Source organism: Thamnophis elegans, chromosome 5 (assembly GCF_009769535.1).
Source record: "Thamnophis elegans isolate rThaEle1 chromosome 5, rThaEle1.pri, whole genome shotgun sequence".
Taxonomy (NCBI): Eukaryota; Metazoa; Chordata; class Lepidosauria; order Squamata; family Colubridae; genus Thamnophis; species Thamnophis elegans.
In genome coordinates, this window is record NC_045545.1 from 93272050 (window position 1) to 93296055 (window position 24006).

Genomic DNA, 24006 nt, shown 5'->3' on the forward strand with positions numbered 1-24006 from the left:
GAAGAGCAAGAGGAGGAATTCTGGGAGTTGAAGTCCACAAGTCTTAAAGCTGTCAACTTTGAACAGCCCTGGGGTTTTTTTTCTAAAGGCATAGAGGTGCAAAGGTCTTGTAACTTGACAGCTTTAAGATTTGCACACTTCAATGCCAGAGTTTCTGAGCCAACATTTTGGTTGCTAAGTGCCAAGCCACTCCCACTCAGTCACATGGCTGGTAAGCCACTCCCACCTGGTCACATAGCCAGCAAGCCATTCCCACCCGCTCACATGGCTGGCAAGCCACTCCCACAAAGCAGGCCACACCTACAGAAGAGGTTCTAAAAAAATTTGAAACCCACCACTGCTCAGTACTCTTCAATATCTTCAAAAACCACTTAGATGAGGGGGTACAAGGGGATAGAAGTCATCAAATTTGCAGATGACACCAAGCTGGGGGCAGAGTCAACACTTTATAGAAGATAGGCTCAAGGTCCAAAAGGATCTGGATAGACTTCTTCACCAGACCCTATCCAATAAAATGAAATCCGGTGGTGAAAAAAAGGAAAGTTTTACACTTAGGCATGAAAAACCAAATGGAGAGGTACAGACTAGGTGGTACCTCCATCAACAACAGTAACTGTAAGAGGGATCTAAGAATCCTTTTGGACACGGCTTTCCTGAGTTCCATTTTCACTTGCAGGAGGTTGCAGGAGGACGGGGCAGAGGAAAATGGAGCCCGGGAGCCCATTTTCACTGGCAGCTTGGGCTACTTATAGGCGCTCCCGACAGGAGTGACGCAAAATGGCCAAGTCCCCCGGCCATGCCCACCCCAGCCCCTGATGGCAGCACCAGGCCTCTGGGGAGCACCGGGTGGCAGCTCTGACAATGCATTCATTGCCTTAATGCTTTGTTGGTCAGTTCATGCCGGAGGGAGAATACAAACTGCATTTACAAACCATTTCCATGTTTGGATGTTTTCATTAACCCTTCGGAACCTGACACTTCAGCTCCAACACCCCCCTGATCCAGCCCTCAATGAAATCAAGTTTTACACCCCTGACGTACGTCATTATCCCGCTTCCATGCGAGTTGCTCTTTAATCTACTCCAGGTTTACAAAGGCCGGCAGGAGAACCGGAGACAATGAATTTCATCAGCTTAAGGTTTTCGCAGCTGGAGGCCCCTTTTTAAAAAATAGTTTCCCGGCCTCCAAACGACGCAGAGAACATGGGAGAGCCGTGGTAACATCACTGTAAGAGTCAAGGGAAATATTAGCTCCTGTTTAATTGGTTTGTGGTACTTCGGGAAAGTTAAGTAACATCGATGTGTTAAATTAAGCAACGGCTCGTCGCACCTGGCTGGCTATTTGGCTGTGGCTATTGTTAATATATTACTTACGGCAACAAATTTCATTGTTTTTGCTACCGGCTCCCAAATTTCATCAGGATGGGTAGTCCTCGAACTACGGCCACAATAAATCCATTTTTTAAAAATTACAGGTTGTTCTCAATTTATATCAGTACATTTAGTGACTGCTCAGAGTTACGATGACTCAAACAGTGACTTATGAGCTTCTTTCACACTTACGACCATTACAGTATCCCCATGGTCACATGATCAAAATCCAGTCGCTTGGCAATTGACTCATATTTATGACGGCTGCAGTATCCTAAGGTCACATGATCCTGATAATGGAATAATAAAATCCATTAACCTCTTGTAGGAAGTTAGCACCCAGCCCATTTCCTAGAAGAATGAAATATTCTAGGAAATATTAAAAAGGCAGAATGTTATATTTCCCTGGATGAGAAAAGGAGGAACATGTTTTAAAGACAAAGCGGCTCCCTGCAGCTCCCCCCTTCAGCTCCAGGGTGATGGGATTAAGACATGGCCCTCAAGACATGATAGGATTAGAATTCTACCCATCTCGCCACATTTCACCTGGGAAGATTACATCACCCAGCAAGACTCAACCAAGCCTGGGACACAGAACAGCCTACAGAGTTGCCCCTGCATGGCCCCATGGGAGTCTGACAACCAATCAGAATAGAAGCTCAAATTCAAAAGCCCAGAGAGGGCATAAAACTCAGGTACTCTCACCATCTCTTCCCCCTTTTTCTTCCTCTCAAGGGATGTGATCAGGGGTGGGTTTCAAAAAATTTTACTACCATGTTTATACCCTATATTTGCTCTGGGAGGTTGGGGGGGAGGTTGGGGGGGAGAGGGGGGGAGGTTGGGGGGGAGCTGGGTTCGAGGGGAGGTATATATTTGTAAAAAAAATTTAAAAACTTTTAATTAAATTTTTTTTACTACCGGTTCTGTGGGCGTGGCTTACTTTGTGGGCGTGGCTTGGCAAATTTATGTTTCAGATTGGAGATGGGAAATAAAATAGGCTGTAAAACCTTTTTTTTTAAAGGCCAAAGAAAGCAGCAACCTGAGCCACGCCGAGCTGAACGCAGGAGAGCTGGAGGGTCCATTTGTTCACTGCCTATGAGTTCTGGGAGACGGGGGGGCAGTAGCTGAGCGAGCAAGGCAGCAATTTGCCAGCTGCTGAGCACCCTGCTCATGAGTAGCAATAGCAATAGCAATAGCAATAGCAGTTAGACTTATATACCGCTTCATAGGCCTTTCAGCCCTCTCTAAGCGGTTTACAGAGTCAGCATATCGCCCCCAACAACAATCTGGGTCCTCATTTTACCCACCTCGAAAGGATGGAAGGCTGAACTTGCTTGTGAGTAAACTGCAGATTACAAGCAGGTGGCAGATCCTGGCATGCTCGCTTTGCTGCTCCCCCCACCCCCTGTCCAGCTCACAGGCAGCAAACGAAACTGCTGCCTCCTGCCTCCGCGTATTGAGCAGGCGGGAAGGTTCTAACTCACTTAGGAGGTGATGGTTGTGAAGCCTCGGGGCTCCTTGAGCAGCTCATGCTGCTTACCTGTGTGTAGGCACTAGGAGTTGTGTGGATGCACGTGTCGAACATGAGACAGGGCGAGCATCTGAGACATTTTTTAGACATTTAGACATTTTATTAAGACTTATAGGCCGCCCTTCTCCCTGAGGGGACTCAGGGCGGCTTACAATCACAAAGGGAAGGGTGTGCAGTAACAAGAGACAAACAATAAGTGACCAAAAAATAAAATAGTAAACCACAACATGCATTCAACAATCAACACTCGGGCGGGTAAATTGGAAACCTATCCCCAGGCCTGCTGGGAGAGCCAGGTCTTGAGGGCTGTGCGGAAGGTCTGGATGGTGGTGAGGGTACGAATCTCAACGGGGAGATCATTCCACAGGGTCGGAGCTGCAACAGAAAAGGCTCTCCTCCGTGTAGTCGCCAGTCGACATTGACTGGCAGATGGAATCCGGAGGAGGCCCAGCCTGTGCGATCTAATCGGTCGGAGGGAGGTAATCGGCAGAAGGCGGTCTCTCAAGTATCCAGATCCACTACCATGGAGTGAGGGTACCAGTTCAGGGGCGTGGCCAGCCAGCCATCACTACCGGTTCGGCAACCCATGCTCAATTAACACTACCGGTTTTCCCAAACCGGGAGCAACCAACCTCTGCATGTGGTCCTGTCCACCATTAAAACCATCTTTCCAAATAGCCTCCATGTTTCCAGTGTCTTTCTCCCCACTTGAAACTGAACCCAGGAGGACATTTATTGCAACATCCCATGGACATTCCATGAAGTGCTGATGAATTGTGTGCATGTCCAAGGGGCAAAATTCCTTCGTTAACTACTTCTCTCTTTCTTGTAAAAAAAAACCAAACAAAAATTGGGAGTATGGTACTTAAAACCCACACAACTCTGTTTTTTTTTAAAATGTCAAATGATTGGACAATTGTGGAGTGTCTATTCACACGAAGAGGGACCTTCCCCCCCCCCACAAGCCAATTCAGTATTTGCTGGAGACCAGAGAGCTCCTATTCAGCTGTCTAACTCCCCCCCCCCAAAAAAAAACATCTGCCTCATTTGAGGGCAGAAATTTATTTCTCCAGTTTCTCTCCAACTTGCTCGGCTTTGTCAATCTCTATATTGTTTCCCCAGAGTCATATGAAATTAATATCAAATGATCTCTGGAGAGCAATTAAAGTCACACTGTATTTGAAAGGATGGGAAAAGTCAGATGAGAACAAACAAAGAGCTGCTTTATGTTTGTAAAGACAGCTTCAAATTAAATTCGGGATACAGATCAACTTGCAGGGAAGGGGGGCTGCTGGGCATTTGCAGAAATTCAGAAGAACCTCTAGCTAAGATTCTGTGCAGTTCAGAGGACCCCCAAATCCGGTTCACCGACAATACTGCGAAGCCCTTATCTGCGCCGACATAAGCGTGAAGGGCTAATCTGTGCTGTCGGAAGCGCTAAACGAAATGCGACCCTACCGCGCCGACATAAGCGCGGAGGGCAAATCTGCGCCTTCCCAAGCGATCAGCAAAATGCGACCCTAAACCTAACCCTAAACCAAAGCCCTAAACCTAACCCTAAACCTAACTCTAACCCCTAACCCTAACCCTAACCCTAACCCTAACCCTAACCCTAACCCTAACCCCTAACCCTAACCTAACCCTAACCCCTAACCTAACCCTAACCCTAACCCTAACCCTAACCCTAACCCTAACCCTAACCTAACCCTAACCCTAACCTAACCCTAACCCTAACCCTAACCCTAACCTAACCCTAACCCTAACCCCTAACCCTAACCCCTAAACCTAACCCTAACCCCTAACCCTAACCCTAACCCTAACCCTAACCCTAACCCTAACCCTAACCCTAACCCTAACCCTAACCCTAACCCTAACCCTAACCCCTAACCCTAACCTAACCCTAACCCTAACCCTAACCCTAACCCTAACCCTAACCCCTAACCCTAACCCTAACCCTAACCTAACCCTAACCCTAACCCTAACCCTAACCCTAACCTAACCCTAACCCTAACCCTAACCCTAACCCTAACCCCTAACCCTAACCCTAACCCTAACCCTAACCCTAACCCCTAAACCTAACCCAGCTGGCAAAGAGGCATTTTGTTCTTTTGTTTCCTTTTTAGTTTTTTATTGTCTTCTTTTTTTGAATGGTATGTCAATGTGTATCTCTCTAGGCCCGTTGATGGTTTATTTGTCTCAGTGCCAGATTTCCAGGAATTCTCCAGCTCTCCTCCCCAGCAATCGACACCCAAATAAGCAGAGATTAACACTGGGATTAATACTAGACCAACAATCAAGGATTTAGCGACTCAGACAAACAAGATCTTAATCAGGGAACCACCAGGAGAAAACAATACACCCAACCCACATTAACAGGGCAAACTATGGTATGTAACCAGAGAGCAAACTCCACCCTCTTCTAACACTGGTGATGTTACCTACTTGGGTAATGAAATGTCCGCAAGAAAACAACCAAGCTTAGAGAGCATCCAGGACCCCACAGTCCTCCCATCTCCACCACCATCACCATGCCCTCCTCCTCCTCCCCACTGCAAACCCCAATCCCTTCTACTACCGATGAAATTGCCTGCTATGGTCAATGGATCCTGCCTGATTGTGAGTTTCATGCCCACTGCACATGCACGCGCAGTTTTACCATGTTACTTCTTGGGGAATAACATAGCAGGCCATTTTCGCCTTCCGGGAGGATCGAGAAAAGCTTCCGGAGCCTGGGGAGGGCGAAACACCCCGCCCTCCCCACTGTGAGGAGGCTGAGTAGGCCACGCCCCCATAGCCATGCCCACCCAGCAACTGGGCAGAGAACCGGTTGCTAAAAATTTTCCATCCCACCCCTGACTTAACCTGCAAATATTTATCTCCTATTTAAGTTCCAGTGGGATTCTCCAGTCTCACTTCACGGTCTACTTGTGATTTCCAGAAGGGGATTTTGTGCTGATAATTTAGTTCTACAGAAGCTTTTCCTGGATTTTGCAAAAGACGGAGAGGGTCTGCAAAGAAGGGATTATTTGAAGGCTATTAAAAGCCTAGGCGGGATTAGAGAGAATTATTCCAACAAAGAGAATAGTGGAGCCTTTGGACCGCAAGGCTCTCTTGTCATGGTGAAGCTAAGCCACCTACAGAGGCCTATTAAAAACACAGCAACAATATATTCTTCTTTTATTACAGAGTCCCCGGGTTCTATAAAATCAAGCATAATAAAACGCAATGACAATCAAGATCTAAAATATAAAACACGGCTGTTCTGACCCCCCCCCCTCCTCCGTCCAGGAATGAAAGCCAAGACAAACGTAAATGAGAATGTTTTTTAATAAGTCCAGACTCTTGTTGGCTGAAAGCCAAATCAACAAAGAGATAAGCACTTTGGCAGCAAGTCCTACAAACCTTGGCAGCAATGCAAACAAACTCTGGCAGCAATCCAGCCTGCCAAGTTTGTTTCTCGTTAGTCCCTAACGTTGACTTCTGCAAGAAGGGCGTGGCACAAGCAGTCTCTTTTATAATCTGGAGAGGAGCTTAATGAGTATCAGCTGAGCATAATTACCTCCTGTAATTACATAGTTGTTCTTGACGCTGAGTAGCCCTTCGACAGCATGCATCCCGGAACAACTCACAGGTGGTTTCTGGATCACTCTCTTTTGTCTCCTCCCCACTGGTCCAAGGCTCAGGCGCCACCTGGTGACCAACCAGTCTCTCTGCGCCCTGCTCCGAGTCGGAACCATGTCCAGGGTCCTCCACATCCTCTAGGGCCGACTCATAAGGCACCTCACTGTCGGAGTCTGGTGGCAGTTACACACACAGCTATCCACTTACTTACACCAATCACCCAGAATAGCAATAGCAATAGCAGTTAGACTTATATACCGCTTCATAGGGCTTTCAGCCCTCTCTAAGCGGTTTACAGAGTCAGCATATTGCCCCCAACAATCCGGGTCCTCATTTTACCCACCTTGGAAGGATGGAAGGCTGAGTCAACCTTGAGCTGGTGAGATTTGAACAGCCGAACTGCAGAACTGCAGTCAGCTGAAGTAGCCTGCAGTGCTGCATTTAACCACTGCGCCACCTCAACATCTGAAATTAAAAGGCAAGGGAACTAAGCTAGTCCTCGACTTACAACAGTTCATTTAGTGACCATTTGACGTTACGGCGGCCCTGAAAAAAGGGACTTGAAACCATTTTTTTCCACACTTATGACCACTGCAGCATGCCTGTGGTCATAGGATCAAAATCCGGATGCTTTGTCAACTGAATCATATTTAGCTAATTTTTTTAATTAACACACTCCTGGGAAAAAAACCAAAACGCCCTCTGCACAACAACATTGAGGGTCTGTTTGAAGACCTATAATGAAGGAGAACTCATCACTTCATGTAGAAGTTTGTTCACTGCCTGACAGACGTTGAAGGTATCCTTTACTTAACAACCACAATTAGCACTGACAATTCTGCTAGTAAATAACATACTAGTTAGGCAAGAGATTGTGTGTCTATAATGTGCAATTTGGAATAGAATAGTATAACAGAGATGGAAGGGTCCTTGGAGGTCTTATAGCAATAGCAATAGCAGTTAGACTTATATACCACTTCATAGGGCTTTCAGCCCTCTCTAAGCGGTTTACAGAGTCAGCATATTTTACCCACCTCGGAAGGATGGAAGGCTGAGTCAACCCTGAGCCGGTGAGATTTCAACAGCCGAACTGCAGAACTGCAGTCAGCTCAAGTAGCCTGCAGTGCTGCATTTAACCACTGCGCCATCTTGGCTCTTCTTATAGTCCAGCCTCCTCCTAGACCCATCTCTATGTAAGCATGAAACAGACTTGCAGTATTTTTTAACTCTATCCTGACTCCTGACTTGAACTTGACAGCCAGCCATGAAGAGTGGAGATTCTAGAAAGAGTGCAGAGAAGAGCAACAAAGAGGATTAGCGGACTGGAGGCTAAAACATATGAAGAACGGTTGCAGGAACTGGGTATGTCTAGTTTAATAGAAAGACGGACATGAGGAGACATGATAGCAGTCTTCCCATATCTCAGGGGTTGCCACAAAGAAGAGGGAGTCAAACTATTCTCCAAAGCACCTGAGGGCAGAACAAGAAGCAATGGGTGGAAACTAATCAAGGAGAGAAACAACTTAGAACTAAGAAGAAATTTCCCGATAGTGAGAACGATTAATCAATGGAACAACAGAAGTTGTAAATGTTCCAAAACTGGAAGTTTTTAAGAAGAGATTGGACAACTACTTGTCTGAAGTGGTATAGAGTTTCCTGCCTAAGCAGGGGGTTGGACTAGAAGACCTCCAATGTCCCTTCCAACTCTATTCTCATTCTGGTTGACCCACAGTTTTCATTAACCCTAGGAAGAGAATCTGCATTATCAAGTTAGTTGTTCCTGCTTATTCATATGAGTTGTGAAGTGATAAACTTCTCTAACGCCAGTTAGATCATTATTTCCCACACAGTCCCCATGCCGGCCAGACACAGAACGGAATAGTTCTTCCTCACTAAATATGTAACCGTCCCTTGCTGATGCCTATATTAAGCAAGTCCATGGGGGAGAGAGAGGGGGGGAGGGAGGGAGGGAGGGAGAGACTGAAGAGCTATAAAGATTGCCCAAGAAAAGCAATCCCCTTGTGAGTCATCTGCAAAGAAGGGATGACATTTACTATAGTTGTCTGAGGACAGAGAGGTTGGAGTTTTAAAATAAATCTGTATTCATTGTAAGCAACCTGGCATTTTCCTTGATGTCAGAATAACAGAAGAGTTGGAAGGGACCTCAGAAGGTCTTCTAGTCCAACCCCCTGCTCAAGCAGGAGACCGTTCCTTCCAGCGTTGGTGCACTCTTACAACTCCTGAAGGCAAGTCGTGCCACCTTTTGGGGGTTTCCAACCCACAATGCGCTGACTAGCCAGACAAATGGCTCTCTTCTAAGTTGCTCCAATTTAAAGAATTAAACCTGTGTGTAAAAACTACAAACTGACAGAGTCACGCCTCAATGTGAATGAAAGTAACAGAGAAATACAATTATATTCCATTCTGACTGTGGAATTCTGGGAGTTGGAAGTCCAGATATCATAAAATAGCCAAGGTTGAGAAATAGTGGTTTATACAAATTCTTTCCTTCCTTCCTTTTTTTCTTCTTATCTCTCCTTCTTTCCTTCTTTCCCTTCCCTTCCTTCATACTTCTCCTCCTATCCATCCTTCCTTCCCTCATCTTTTCCTTCCATTCTTCTTTCCTTCCTTCTCTCTCCTCCCAACCTCCCTCCCTCACTCACTCATTTCTTCTTCCTGTGCCTTTCCTTCCTTCCCTTCCCTTATCTTTCTCCTTCCATCCATCCTTCCCTCCCTCATCTTTTTCCTTCCATACTTCTTTCCTTCCTCTCTATCCTACCAACCTCCCTCCCTCATTTCTTCTTCCCATGTCCTTCCTCCCTCCTGTCCCCTCATCTTTCTCCTTCCTTCCCTCATCCTTCTCCTTCCTTGCCTCATCTTTCTCCTTCCTTCCTTCCTTCCATCCATCCATCCTTCCTTCCCTCATCTTTTTCCTTCCATCAATCCTTCCTTCCCTCATCGTTCTCCTTCCTTCCTTCCATCCATCCTTCCCTCCCTCATCTTTCTCCTTTCGTCCATCCTTCCTTCCATTATCTTTCTCTGTCCATCCATCCTTCTTTCACTCATATTTCTCCGTCCATACTTCTTTCCTTCTTTCTCTCTCTTCCCATCCCCCCCTCATTTCTTCTTCCCATCTCCTTCCTTCCTTCTTTCCTCTCTCTCTTTTTTCTTTTTTGCCAAGACTTCACAGGATGATAGCGCACCACAAAAAGAGCGGTTTTGTTGAAGCTCAGAATCAAAAATCAGAGTCTGTTCCACCTCAGTTAAATGAAAGGGGTTTTGAACAACTCCCTCCAGCTCACGATCAGGGGCTTGGTCTGACTCCCCTGCACGTCACTCGCTGGGTTTTCCTGAATTTTGAAATGCCTTTTATATCGCCTCCTCCTCCTCCCCCTCCTCCTCCTCCTCCCCCTCCTTCTCCTCCTCCTCCTCCTCCTCTCCGCCTGCCAGAAAACCCGGAAAGGCTGCTCTCCCCTCCATCCCTGACATTTTCCATTGCTGAATGACTCTTTTTTCAAATTCTAGAGTCATTTTTGTAAATTGTAGACACAAGGGATCATGCGGGCTGGCCTTGTCCTCGGCTTATCTAGAAAGGCAAATCCAATTAAACTCTTTAGAAAAATGAGTGGTGAAACCTGCCATTTTCGATCCCTTCTCGGATTTTTTTTTTATAGGCCTCTTGCAAGGGACACTTCCCTCTGCTTGGAGATAACAGTTTTATGGACAGGTTATTAGACCCAGAAGTGTTTGATACTCACTCTCCAGAGGGGATGTACCATCCCTGAACAGGAACCATTAACATGCCCTGGTTTACTATGCACACAGTCGCCAACCACTGTGATGTTCAATGCTCATGCTAATCCAAGGAGAGTCTATAGACATGATCCATCTACAGATAGTCCTTGACTTACAACAGTACATTTTCAGTGGCAGGATTCAATTTTTTTTACTACCGGTTCTGTGGGTGTGGTGTGGCTTGGTGGGTGTGGCTTGGTGGGCGTGGCAGGGGAAGGATAGTACAAAATCTCCATTCCCTCCTCACTTCAGGGAAAGGATACTGTAAAATCTCCATTCTCTCCCCACTCCAGGGGGAGGATACTGCAAAATCTCCATTCCCTCCCCACTCCAGGGAAAGGATACTGCAAAATCTCCATTCCCTCCCCACTCCAGGGGAAGGATACTGCAAAATCTCCATTCCTTCCCCACTCCAGGGGAAGGATACTGTAAAATCTCCATTCCCTCCCCACTCCAGGGAAAGGATACTGCAAAATCTCCATTCCCTCCCCACTCCAGGGAAAGGATACTGCAGATCTCCATTCCCTCCCCACTCCTGGGAAAGGATACTGCAAAATCTCCATTCCCTTCCCACTCCAGGGGGAGGATACTGCAAAATCTCCATTCCCTCCCCACTCCAGGGAAAGGATACTGCAAAATCTCCATTCTCTCCCCACTCCAGGGAAAGGATACTGCAAAATCTCCATTCCTTCCCCACTCCAGGGGAAGGATACTGCAAAATCTCCATTCCTTCCCCACTCCAGGGAAAGGATACTGCAAAATCTCCATTCCCTCCCCACTCCAGGGGAAGGATACTGCAAAATCTCCATTCCTTCCCCACTCCAGGGGAAGGATACTGTAAAATCTCCATTCCCTCCCCACTCCAGGGAAAGGATACTGCAAAATCTCCATTCCCTCCCCACTCCAGGGAAAGGATACTGCAGATCTCCATTCCCTCCCCACTCCTGGGAAAGGATACTGCAAAATCTCCATTCCCTTCCCACTCCAGGGGGAGGATACTGCAAAATCTCCATTCCCTCCCCACTACAGGGAAAGGATACTGCAAAATCTCCATTCTCTCCCCACTCCAGGGGGAGGATACTGCAAAATCTCCATTCCTTCCCCACTCCAGGGGAAGGATACTGCAAAATCTCCATTCCTTCCCCACTCCAGGGAAAGGATACTGCAAAATCTCCATTCCCTCCCCACTCCAGGGAAAGGACACTGCAAAATCTCCATTCTCTCCCCACTCCAGGGAAAGGATACTGCAGATCTCCATTCCCTCCCCACTCCTGGGAAAGGATACTGCAAAATCTCCATTCCCTTCCCACTCCAGGGGGAGGATACTGCAAAATCTCCATTCCCTCCCCACTCCAGGGAAAGGATACTGCAAAATCTCCATTCTCTCCCCACTCCAAGAGAAGGATACTGCAAAATCTCCATTCCTTCCCCACTCCAGGGAAAGGATACTGCAAAATCTCCATTCCTTCCCCACTCCAGGGAAAGGATACTGCAAAATCTCCATTTCCATCCCACTCCAGGGGAAGGATACTGCAAAATCTCCATTCTCTCCTCACTCCAGGGCAAGGATATTGTAAAATGCCCATTCCCTCCCTACCCCACTAACCTGCTTTCCAGCTCCATTCTCCTTTGCAGGGCAACAGAAGAAGACCCAGCCCATCAGCTGGGACTCCAATCACCTGGGACTCGGGAGGCAGCAAATAGATGGGGTTGGAGGCAGCCAGAGATAGTATTTCCCACTTCTGTGAATTATTCAAAATTTCTGCTACCGGTTCACTAGAACCGGTCAGAAGTGGCTGAATACCACCTCTAGAGACCATTCAAAGTATAAGAACCGTGTAAGAAAACTCATAAAACGGGGCAAAACTCACTTAACAACTGTCCTACTTGGCAACAAAGGAAACTTTGCCCTCCATTGTAGTCATAAGCCGAGGACTACCTGTTTCTTTAACTTCCAAAGTGTTATAATGATCTTCTCTAGCCTCTCCTGGTATTTTCCTCCTGCTGAATATGTCACTGCATAGTGGAGCGTGTAGAGCCAGGAAAAATATATATCTAAAGCCCAAGGCATTGCACGGGTCAGTTTCAGCAGCTGGAAAGATGGAGAGGCTCACCAAGAAAACAGAGAAGGAGGCCAAGCTAGAAAAATAAATAAATGAGAAGAAGGAGGCCAAGAGGTCCTTGGGCCAGGAGGCGAACATCAGCAAGGAAGCTGGGTGAGAAGGTTATGATAGCAGCCCCATGGATTTATTTCCAGCTGAGAGGCCAAAAGGCATTTGACAGGATAGGCAGATGCTACCTCACCATCTTCGTCTCACCTGCTGCCTTTGTGCTTCAAACATCCCTCTGGTTCCTAAGAAATCTTCCACAGAAGGTGGAAGGTGTGTAAAGGTAGACCTCAACTTACAACAGTTCATTTAGTGACCATTCAAAGTTACAACAGCACTGAATAATGTGACTTACGACCAGTGGTGGGTTTCAAAAATTTTTAGAACCTCTTCTGTGGGTGGGGTCTGCTTTGTGGGAGTGGCTTGCTGGCCATGTGACCGGGTGGGAGTGGCTTGCCAGCCGTGTGACCGAGTAGGAGTGGCTTGCCAGCCATGTGACTGGGTGGGCATGGCCAACTTGTAAAATGTGGTGAAACTCACTTAACAACGCTTTTGCTTAGCAACCAAAATATTGGCTCAGAAACTCTGGCATTTGAAGCACGCAAGTCTTAAAGCTGTCAAGTTACAAGACCTTTGCACCCCTAACCCCTTAGAAAAAAAAACCCAGAGGTGTTCAAACTTGACAGCTTTAAGACTTGTGGACTTCAACCCCCAGAATTCCTCCTCTCGCTCTTCATCTTGATGATGTGTGGACGGGCGGGGGGGAGGGAGCTGGAACCGGTTCTAAACGGCACTGGAGATTTGTGGAACCTCTTCTATAGAAGAGCTTAGAACTGGCAGGAACCCACCCCTGCTTACGACCGTTTTTCGCCATTTTCTAACCTTTCTGGCATCCCCATGGTCACATGATCAAAATTCAGAACCTTGGCGACTGGTCCGTATTTATGACCGTTGCTGAGTCACAGGGTCACGTGATCCCCTTCGGGGACTTTCTGACCAGCAAAGACAATGGGGAAGCCAGGTTCACTTAACAACCATGTGTCAAGGTTCCAAACAACATCCAAATTTTACAAATTAATATCAACTGCCGTGATTCGGTTAACGAGCGTGGAAAGAAAAGTCGTAAAACGGAACAAAAGTCACTTAATAAATTTCTCACTAACAACATAAACTTGCGGCTCAATTGTGATCATAAGTTGAGAACTAGCTGTATTGCGCGGGTCAGAAGGAGCGCTGAGAAGACATCTGTATCCCCTTCACATCCTGGATGTAAACTATTTCAACTCCTCTTCTTGGGATGGCACTACAGGGCATCGCAGGCGAAACCAACTAGATAAAGGCCTAGGTTCTTCCCTTGTGCCATCACTCTGATGAACATCTAATTCTTGCAGCTCTGTCTAACATCTATATATATTTACCCGTGGAGGAGGGCTGCACTATTATCACTTATCCTTCTTATTACCTTCTCTATTGTCCTCTTCCTCTTGGCATTATGATGATGATGATTCTCTCTTTTGCTTTGCATGTACACTGATAATTTCTGTATTAAACCTATGTTATAAAAAGTACAAGTGGACAGACTCACCCCAAAATGTGCATGAAAGTGCCAAGCAAGCTAATGCAGAAATACAATGAACCTCCCATGATGGCTGGGGAATTCTGGGAGTTGAAGTTCTGGAATCTTAAAGTTGTCAAAGTTGAGAAAAGATGGTTTATGCTCCTTCCTTCCTTCTTCTCTCCCTCTGCCCTTCCCTCCCTCCGTTCCTTCCTTCCTTATTTACTTACCTACTTACTTACTTTACTTGGATCTACCTTCTTTCCTACCTTCCTTCCCTCAGCTGTCTTCTTCTTTCCTTCCTTGCTCCCTCTCTCATTTCTTCTTCCAGTGACCTTTCCCTTCCTTCCTTCCTTCCTTCCTTCCTTCCTTCCTTCCTTCTTTCTTTTTTCTTTCTTTCTCCCTTCTCCCTTCCTTTTTCTTTTCCTTCCTTCCTTCCTTCCTTCCTTCCATCCTTCCTTCCTTCCTTCCTTCCTTCCTTCCTTCCTTCCTTCCTTCCTTCCTTCTCAAATTTATATGCTGCCCATCTTACTATCACAGGAATCTTATATAACTTTGATGGTTTCATTATTTAACTAATCGCTGGGGGGGGGGCCTCTCATGTCCACATCCCCCACATTGCCATAACTTCATTGGGGACCAAATCTGAGCACAGAGAACACACCCCTCCGACCGGATTGTGCACAACAGTCCCATCCTCAAAATTCATCTCCCGAAACGCATCGTTCCAACTCAGAACCTGCTGCAATTCACCGGAGTTAGAAAAACTCATTTGGGCCCCCTCCAGAACATAACTCAATTTTATGTTTTGCATTCCACTTAATACATGAATTCTTCAAGCGCTACTCAATAGCAATAGAGCTTAGACTTATATATCGCTTCATAGTGCTTTTACAGCCCTCTCTAAGCGGTTTACAGAGTCAGGCTCTTGCCCCCAACAATCTGGGTCCTCACTTTACACACCTCGGAAGGATGGAAGGCTGAGTCAACCTTGAGCCTGGTGGGATTTGAACTGCCAAGTTGCAGGCAGCCAGCAGAAGTAGCCTGCAGTACTGCACTCTAACCACTGCACCACCTCAGCTCTATCAAAAGTCCCATCTGTTCAGTTTTTGGCTTGCCAGGAGCAAGCAACGAGGAAAAAGGGCTCATTTTTTTTTTAACTTACTGAGAAATCAGCGTCTTCTGCTCTCAAGTGGTCTGCGATATAATGCACGCCTTCGACAGCTAACTTCAAGGCGGGTGACATGAGCAAAAACTGCTGCTCCTTATGGGCTTTGTTCCCTTGTCCCGACGTGCTGGCGGATTCCTTCTTTTTACATTTACATTTACAGTGGGTGGCTTTGGCTTTAGGCTGGTCCACGTTCAGGTGGCCCTGCGGGGACGCTGGTGACCCACTGGACTGGCCGTTGGTCTGGGAAGCCTCTTCTTGCAAGTAGCAATATTGGATGCTCTTGGATCGGTAACGTATGGTCCCTTCTTCCGCTTTTCCTGAGCTGCTGTACATCTGCTGGACACTTAAGGATCGGCCTTGGCCCATTGAGCCGGACTGAAGGTCTCCGAGCGGATGACTGGGAGGCTGGAGTGAGGTGCAGCTACCTCGGATGGGTTCTGGGTTAGGCAGCATTGAATACTGGCCAGAGGGTGACTTACACACCGGCTGTGGACTTTTTTGGTCCTCAAGTTGGGTCCCAAAGGACGACGTCGGGGACTGTTCATTGCTCGGCGGGCTGTTGGATGACGAGGTGATAAAGTTGGGCTCCACTTCTGTCTCCGACCAAAAGCGTTGCGAGTTGGCTATTTTGTGCATGGACTCGATGAGTTTCTTGCAGTTGTCCTTGACTGCCGAAGGGCGCTTCATGAAGAGGAGGCGCGGGACGATATCCAGGAAAACCCGCCGCACCCAGTCGGGCATGGTGTGGGTCCTGGGGGAACGGTGGTGGACGTTGAGCACGAAGACGGTGATGATGATAGACAAGGTGACGAAGATCATGGTGAAGAGGAGGTACTCGCCGATCAAGGGGATGACCAAGGACGTGGAGGGGATGATCTCGGTGATGAGAAGAAGGAAGACAGTCAAGGACAGCAGGACGGAGATGCATAGGGTGATCTTCTCCCCACACTCAGAGGGCAAGTAGAAGACCAAGACGGTCAAGCACGAGATCAGAAGACAAGGAATAATCAAGTTGATGGTGTAGAACAGAGGGAGACGCCGGATGATGAAGGAATAGGTGATGTCTGGATAGATCTCCGAACAGCACTCGTACTTCTTGATGTTGTAGTTGCCCACAGCATTGATGATCACCCATTCGCCGCTCTCCCAGTAATCCAGTTGATCCACATGGTGGTGCATGCTTTCTAGGTCGATCTTGGCCTTGTCGTAAGTCCACGAACCGAACTTCATCGTGCAGTTCTGTTGGTCGAAGGGGAAGAAGGTGACGTCGATGCTGCACGAGCTTTTGTAGATGGCGGGGGGCGTCCATTTGATCCGACCGTCGTAGAAGAGGTGGGCTTTGGTGAGGTGGGTGACCGCGAAATCCCCGTCGGCGCTGTGGGAGGGAAGGAGAAGAAAATACAGGGTGGAAATATTGTAAACAAGGTAAAAATATGTTTTTAACTAGAATGTATGGGAATCATATTAAGAACCTTTAAAGCTGTAAAATAATTATGTTATGTTGATTATATAAAATCTGAAGATGCCTATTGTTAATGGAAAATAGACGGAAAAGAAATGATAACATTGTCTGTTTTTAAAGAGAAGGAAAAATTATTTTGTTCGTACATGTTAAAAGTTAGAAATTGGAAAACAGGAGAAGAAAAGTAATACGGCTAAAATAGGAAACAATGGAAATATAATGTAAAATGAATCATGTCTTTTGGTGGGAATGTTAAAGGGGAATCCGGACAACATTCTGTTCACAAAAGATTTATTTTTACTATGCAACAAAAAAATAAATAAAAAACTTGATTTTTAAAAAAAGAAAATACAGAGTGGATTTTTGGGAGGAAAAGCACCAGAAAGCAAGATATGAAACAATGGATGGAAACTAATCGTGGGGAGAAGCAACTTCTTGAGTTTTGTATTTTTCTATATCAAGGCTCAGGAGTTATTGCTGGGATCCTACTTATTATGGGATAGAAGAGGGAGTCAGCCTATTCTCCAAAGCGCCTGAGGGCAGGAGAAGCAATCATCGTTTCATTTATTTATTTATTATTACATTTATATTGTCGCCAATTCACCCAGAATATAACAAGCACATTTAAAACAATAAAACTAATTTTAAAAAACCAAATAAATCAATATAATAATAAAATCATAATAAAATCACTCTCCACCCCGGTGACAGCAGATCACACAAGCCATTTAATGGGCTCCATCTTGCTCTGAGTGTGAAGTTTCCAAAAGATGACCTAATTAATTTACGAGCCTCAAGACAAAGTTCAAAAGAAATTCATTCATTTATTAGGATCAACATTTTGGCATGTTCTTCTGCGGAGCCGAAACTGACTGCCGCTTAATTGTGCTTGAACTTTACCCCTGTATCCCCTCCCTTCTGTCTGTGTCATAAATCACACCCACCCACAAGGTGCTGCGGCAGGCTATGAACATGCACATTTCACGTGCCAGCTGTAGGAATATGAGACCTGACTCTGGCCAAAGGTATGCATGGGATTCTCCTCCCTTTTCCTATGTCAATGATAGTAGTCATGGAAACGCTTTACAAGTTGACATCGGGTTTCCCCAGGCCTGCTGGCAGAAGCAGCTCTTCAGGGCCTTCTGGAAGAGAATTAGAATGTGGGCCATTCTAATCTCTGGGGGAAAGATGTTCCAGAGAGAGGGAGCCACCACAGAGAAGGCCCTTCTTCTGGATCCCACCAGATGTATCTCCCTCGGGGATGGGAGCCACAGCATTCCCTTCCTCCCTGCTCTGATAGTTCGGGTAGATGCGACCAGCAAGAGACGGTCCCTCAGATCATCTTCTTTTAACAACCTCATAATAATGGAATATGGGCAACTGAATGGAGCCAAGTGTTTACTGGCCGTATGCCCTTCCTGTCGCCAATGTGGAGTTTTGCTCAGCAGACATAGTCTCATTGTGCCCAGAGAGAGAAATATCTGCCTCTACCTAGGGTCAAACTCAAAACCTCCTGATTGTGAGGCGAGAGCGCCACCTCTAGGCCGCCGCACCACTCTGAGGACAGGACAAGCAATAATGGATGGAAATGAATCAAGGAGAGATCCAACCTGGAAAGAAGGAGGAACTCTCTAACAGTGAGAACAATTAAACAGCTCGCCTCCAGAAGTTGTGGCTGCTTCATCACTGAGGTTTTTAAAAAGAGACCGGACAGCCATTTCTCTCAAACGGTATCGGGTCTCCTGCTTGAGCAGGGGGTTGGACTAGAAGACCTCCAAGGTCCCTCCCAGTTCTATTCTGACTGGCTGGATCATGTGAAAGGGGGTTTCTCATTCACTTATGGCTGACCCAGTAAATAAAACAGGCAGAGAGGCTGGAGAAAATGGGCTACGGATGGCTGGCTCATTGTTTACATTAGCCTTGCTACCTTCAAGCTGTAGAGTGAGTCTCCCTCCAATCAACATTCTTTGCTGAAATATTCATCAAAGCCATAACGATGCTGAATGATCCTCACCGCCACCATCACTTTCAGTTCCTTTGTGTTTCCAGTGAGTTAAAGGCCTGGCCGCATCTTCCCTTAAGGGGAGATATATTGGCCAGCTGAAAACAAGAGAGATTAAAACGCTGAGTAAGCTAATAGTTAGGGATGCCACCAAATCAGTGGTTATTATCATCAAGTACTGTTCTGACCTACGCTTCCTCAGCAGCACGAAGCTGAGTCCTGGCCTCGAGAAACCTCTTTTATTTAATTTACACTGAATTCCTCTCCAGCAAAGTTTTTCCTCTCCCATCGTCTTTCAAGATAGTTCACAATTACCGACCTTTATCAGGCTTGGAGAGCAGCCAGGCTGATATCTTTCAGATGCCGCAATAATTGGCAAGAATGCAGGAATGGACTAATTGTCCCCTGCAAACTCCACTCCCGCTCCTATTTTATTCCCTATGGGAGGGGCCATTCACCATCCACCTGTGGCCTTACTCCCAAGTCGACTCTTGTTCCTTAGCTGTTTCCTTTATCTGGTAACTCTGCACATGCACATACTGGGAACAGGCTCCAGCTGTTCCTCTGCCTCACTGCTGTCTAGCACTGAAGGCAGCTGATAACTGGCATACGGCCCTGGCCCCATCTCTGCCTCTAATGCAGAGCCCTCGTCAGAGCCTTTCCCAGGCTCCAGGACTGGCCCATGTTCCTCCCCAACCTCCTCACTGTCAGAATCTGCTGCCAATCAACAACCAGTGCACAACAGGTAGATTCCCCCCACACCCTCTGTGTCAAAAATACTGTAACGCTGGGTCAATTTTTCCCTAATTACTCCCATCCATGGTGGGAAATGACTGCCAAAGCAAAGGACAAACACAAAACACACGCGCACACAAACACACCCAGGGTGGGAAATCCCTGCCAAGGCAAATCACAAATACACACAAACGCACACACAAATACAAACACTTGAAGCTTGGTGCAGTGCTACTTCACAGTTGCTATTTCTGGCCTTTTTCACTTCTGCTTTTTGGGATGCTGGGACACAAAGTTTCTTAATTTATTCCCATCCACAGTGGGGAATGAAAGTGCCAAAGCAAAGCACAAGCACAAAGCAAACTAACACACACACAAACACAAACACGCACCTCTAGTTTCGTAAAGCCCTGGCTGCAAATTTTTTTGTTTGGGCTATGTGTGATGCCAGGGCAAATTTTCATAATTTATTCCCATCCACAATGGGAAAGCTCTGTGAAAACAAAGCATGCACACACTCACAAACACACACACACACACACACACACACACACAGAGTGGGAAATCCTTGCCAAAGCAAAGCACAAACACACACAAACATAAACACTCGAAGCCTTGTGCAGTCCTATTTCACAGTTACCTTTTCAGACCATTTTCGCTTCTGCTTTGTGCGATGCTGGGACACACAAAGTTTCATAATTTATTCCCTTCCACAATGGGGAAAATCTCTGCCAGCTGACCCACAACCCTCACGGAAGCACAAGTGCCGGTCTAATTACCCACCCGTGGCAAAAGCAGGCAGATTTCTACTGCAGGTGACAGACGTAACATGTTTCTAGACCTGTGGGGCTTTTTTTATCATTATTATTATTATTATTCATTTCCTCACAAAGAGTCAGTGCTCTCTTCCCTTTGAGATTAAAAAACAAAACAGGGAAAGCCTGTTCCCAGAGATGGGGAGGGCACCATTTTGCAAACTGCCCCGCCGCCACCCATTAAAGCACCGCAGAGCATTTCAAGACCTTTATGGTGCACAAAAGCAATCACGTCTTCCTTTTATTTCTCTCTCTCTTTTAGTATATTTTATTTTCATTTTCATTTTCATACACTCACATGTATACACCATACAGCATTAAACAATAATTGCATCAATTCCTCTTGTCGACAATGCCCCAGAAAATAAAAGCCCAATATACCTCTTCCATTCTCCATACACCTCTTTCTTCCACCACCCTCCAACTTTCTATCTTCCCTCCATCATCCCCCTCTACCCTACTTCCCCTCGCCCTCTACCACTCCTCTCTCCAGATCCGCTCCCCCACTTCCCTTTCGCCTTCCCAACCACCCTCTCTCCCTTCCCTCTCTACCCATCTTTCTTCTTTCCTACTCCTACTCCCCTCGGTGTATTTCCACTATATGTTAATGTATTTGGCTTATCCTATTTTAAAAGAAAAATTAGAGAAAAACAGTATACATGTGAAGTCACATTGCATTGAGATCTAACACGTCATGTCTAGCCTAATGTATATCCCTCCCTCCCTCCCCCCGACCCCCCCGACCCCCCTCCTTCCCAGAACCTGTACACGGTATAGATTTTTAACAAACACAGTCTAAAATCTATTGAGAAAAAAGAAATAAAGAAATTAATAACATCACGTCTTCCTGAAAGCGTTTCACAAAATGGCGCCAGGCTTCTTCTACTGTTGACCTTCTAGGAAGGCCAACTCTTCCCTCTTCTTCACCTGTGGAGATTCGACAGCAGCAGCTGTTTCGAAACCCATTTGTAAATGACTGCAAAGGGCAAAATGTAGATTAAGCTCTTCCTGATAATTAAAATCCCCCCTCCCCTCTTCCCCGTCCCTGTTCCCTCCCGCCCATCATCCCCCTGACCCGCTTTCGGAAAACTCCAAGATCGGCCAGCCTATTAGTTTATGTCACACCAAATTTATTGATTGACAAATGGTGTTCATTTTCTCCCCTTCCAAATGCCACATGTGGCGTCTGAACCTGGGCAAGTTAATTATTCAGCCTGTTTTGTAAGTAAATGAAATGCATGTCTAGTCACTCGCTTAGGAGAACATTAAATCCTAATCATCGTGTGGTGTGGGCCACCAGCCGGCAGCAGCGCCGGCAGCAAATTCGGACAGTGAGGAGGTTGGGGAGGAACACGGGCCGGTCCTGGAGTCTGGGGAAGGCTCTGAGGAGGGCTCTGGGTCGGAGGCAGAGAGGGGGCCAGGACCATCCGACAGTTATCAGCTGCCTTCGGAGTCAGACATCAGTGAGGCAGAAGAACAGCTGGAGCCTGTTCCCAGTGTGCGCATGCATAGAGTTGCCAGACGAAGGGAACAGCTAAAGAACAGGGGTCGACTTGGGAGTAAGGCCACAGGTGGACAGTGAATGGCCCCTCCCAGAGGGAATAAAAGAGGAGCGAAAGGGGAATGGAGTTTGCAGGAGACCATTCATTCGCTTAATTGGTTCGTGACTCTCCAAGACTCCTTGCCAAGTTCTGCAGATATCGGCCTGGCAGCTCTCCAAGCCAGAGAAGGTCTGTGACTGTAAATCCTCCCTTGAAAGACTTTGCTGGATGTGAAGGAGCAGAACTCACAGTAAATGAATAAAAGGGTTTTTTGTCGGGACCAGGAGTTTGCTTCATGCTCTTGGGAAGCCTCGGTCAGAACATCGTGCGAGGAGAACCATTTTTCCAGACCGCTTTCTGAAACAGACACACAACTGTCCTTTTTAAATGGTAGAAAGACTGAGAAATAGATGGATCAGAAAACGTGACTCACGACCACAACTGAGGCATACATTTCCATTGCTAAACAAGACAGTTGTTAGGGGAGCTTTGCCTCATTTTACGACTTTTCTTGCTACAGTTGTTAAGCGAATCACTGCAACTGTTCGGTTAGTAACATGGTTGTTAAGTGAATCTGGCTTCCCCCACTGACCTCGTCAGAAGGTCGCAAAAGGGGATCACATGATCGGGGGCGTTGCAACTGTTATAGATTAACTGAGTTGGAAGGGACCTTGTAGGTCATCTAGTCTAACCCCCCTGCCCAAGCAGGAGACCCTACACCATTTCTGACAAATGGCAGTTCAATCTCTTCTTGAAAGCCTCCAGTGATGAAGCTCCCACAACTTCCGAAGGCAACTTCTGTTCCATGGGTTGATTGTTACCTCTGTCAGAAAATTTCTCCTTATATCCAGGTTGAATCTCTCTCCTTGATCGGTTTCCATCCATTATTCCTTCGACCGCTTTGGAAAATAGCTTGACACCCCTCCTCTCTGTGGCAGCCCCTCAAATATTGAAACACTGATATCATGTTTCCCCTGATCCTTCTCTTCCCTAGACTATCCATGCCCAGTTCCTGTAACCATTTTTCATAATTTATTTTCCAAAACATCAAAGGGCAGGACAAGCAGGCAATGGATGGAAACTAATCCAGGAGAGAAGCATATGAGCCGAGGTGGCGCAGTGGTTAGAGTGCAGTACTGCAGGCCACTTCAGCTGACCGTTATCTGCCGTTCAATAGCAATAGCAATAGCAGTTAGACTTATATACCGCTTCATAGGGCTTTCAGCCCTCTCTAAGCGGTTTACAGAGTCAGCATATTGCCCCCAACAACAATCCGGGTCCTCATTTTACCCACCTCGGAAGGATGGAAGGCTGAGTCAACCCTGAGCCGGTGAGATTTGAACAGCCGAACTGCAGAACTGCAGTCAGCTGAAGTAGCCTGCAGTGCTGCATTTAACCACTGCGCCACCTCGGCTCCTGAGTTCAGCGGTTCTAATCTCACCGGCTCAAGGTTGACTCAGCCTTCCATCCTTCTGAGGTGGGTGAAATGAGGACCCAGACTGTGGGGGCCATATGCTGACTCTGTAAACCGCTTAGAGAGGGCTGAAAGCTCTATGAAGCGGTATATAAGTCTAACTGCTATTGCTATTGGTAACCTGGAACTAAGGAGAAACTTCCTAACAGTAAGGGCAATTAACCAGTGGAACAGAAGTTGCCTCCAGATATTGTGGTTGCTTCATCATTGGATGTTTTTAAGAAGAGACTGGACAGTCACTTGTCTTAAATGGGATAGGGTCTCCTGCTTGAACCGGGGGCTGGACTAGAAGACCTCCAAGGTCCTTTCCCAGTTCTATTCTGATTCTGTTTTAGCTTCCAGTCCCCTAATTGCTCTTCTCTGCACTCTTTCCAGAGTCTCAACATCTTTTTTTATCGTGTGGTGACCAAAACTGGACGCAATATTCTAGGTGTGGCCTTACTAAGGCTTTATAGAGTAGTATTAGTACCTCACGTAATCTTGATTGTATCCCTCTGTTAATGCAGTTTAGGATTGCATTGGCTTTTTTGGCTGCCGCCGTACACTGTTATTATAGGCACACGTGAGTTGCCAAGCAGCTGAATTTTTAATCACATTAAAGTAGAATAAAATATGGATTAAAAATATAAGAATGAAGACACGGCATGAAAGGGACAGTTAGAAGTTTGCTTAAAGGAAATGTCATCAGCCTCTAACCACAAGATGTTCTAGCCAACGTCCCTATGTCAAAAGTCCAAACCACAAGGTTCAGATAAAGTTCATTAATGACACATAGTCCATACCTGTAACAAAAGAAGAAGTAAGACCCCATCTCCTTATAAGGCTT

At 46.5% G+C, this 24006-nt stretch overlaps 1 protein-coding gene across 1 annotated transcript in view; it reads right to left on the bottom strand.

The window, feature by feature from the left end:
• The window catches only part of CHRNA4 (cholinergic receptor nicotinic alpha 4 subunit), a 75017-nt gene that overhangs the window by 9013 nt on the left and 41998 nt on the right, over positions 1-24006 (bottom strand). The window contains exon 5 of the mRNA XM_032218621.1: positions 15146-16526. Coding sequence (XP_032074512.1) covers positions 15146-16526 — 1381 coding nt within the window. The remainder of the gene's footprint in view (positions 1-15145; positions 16527-24006) is intronic.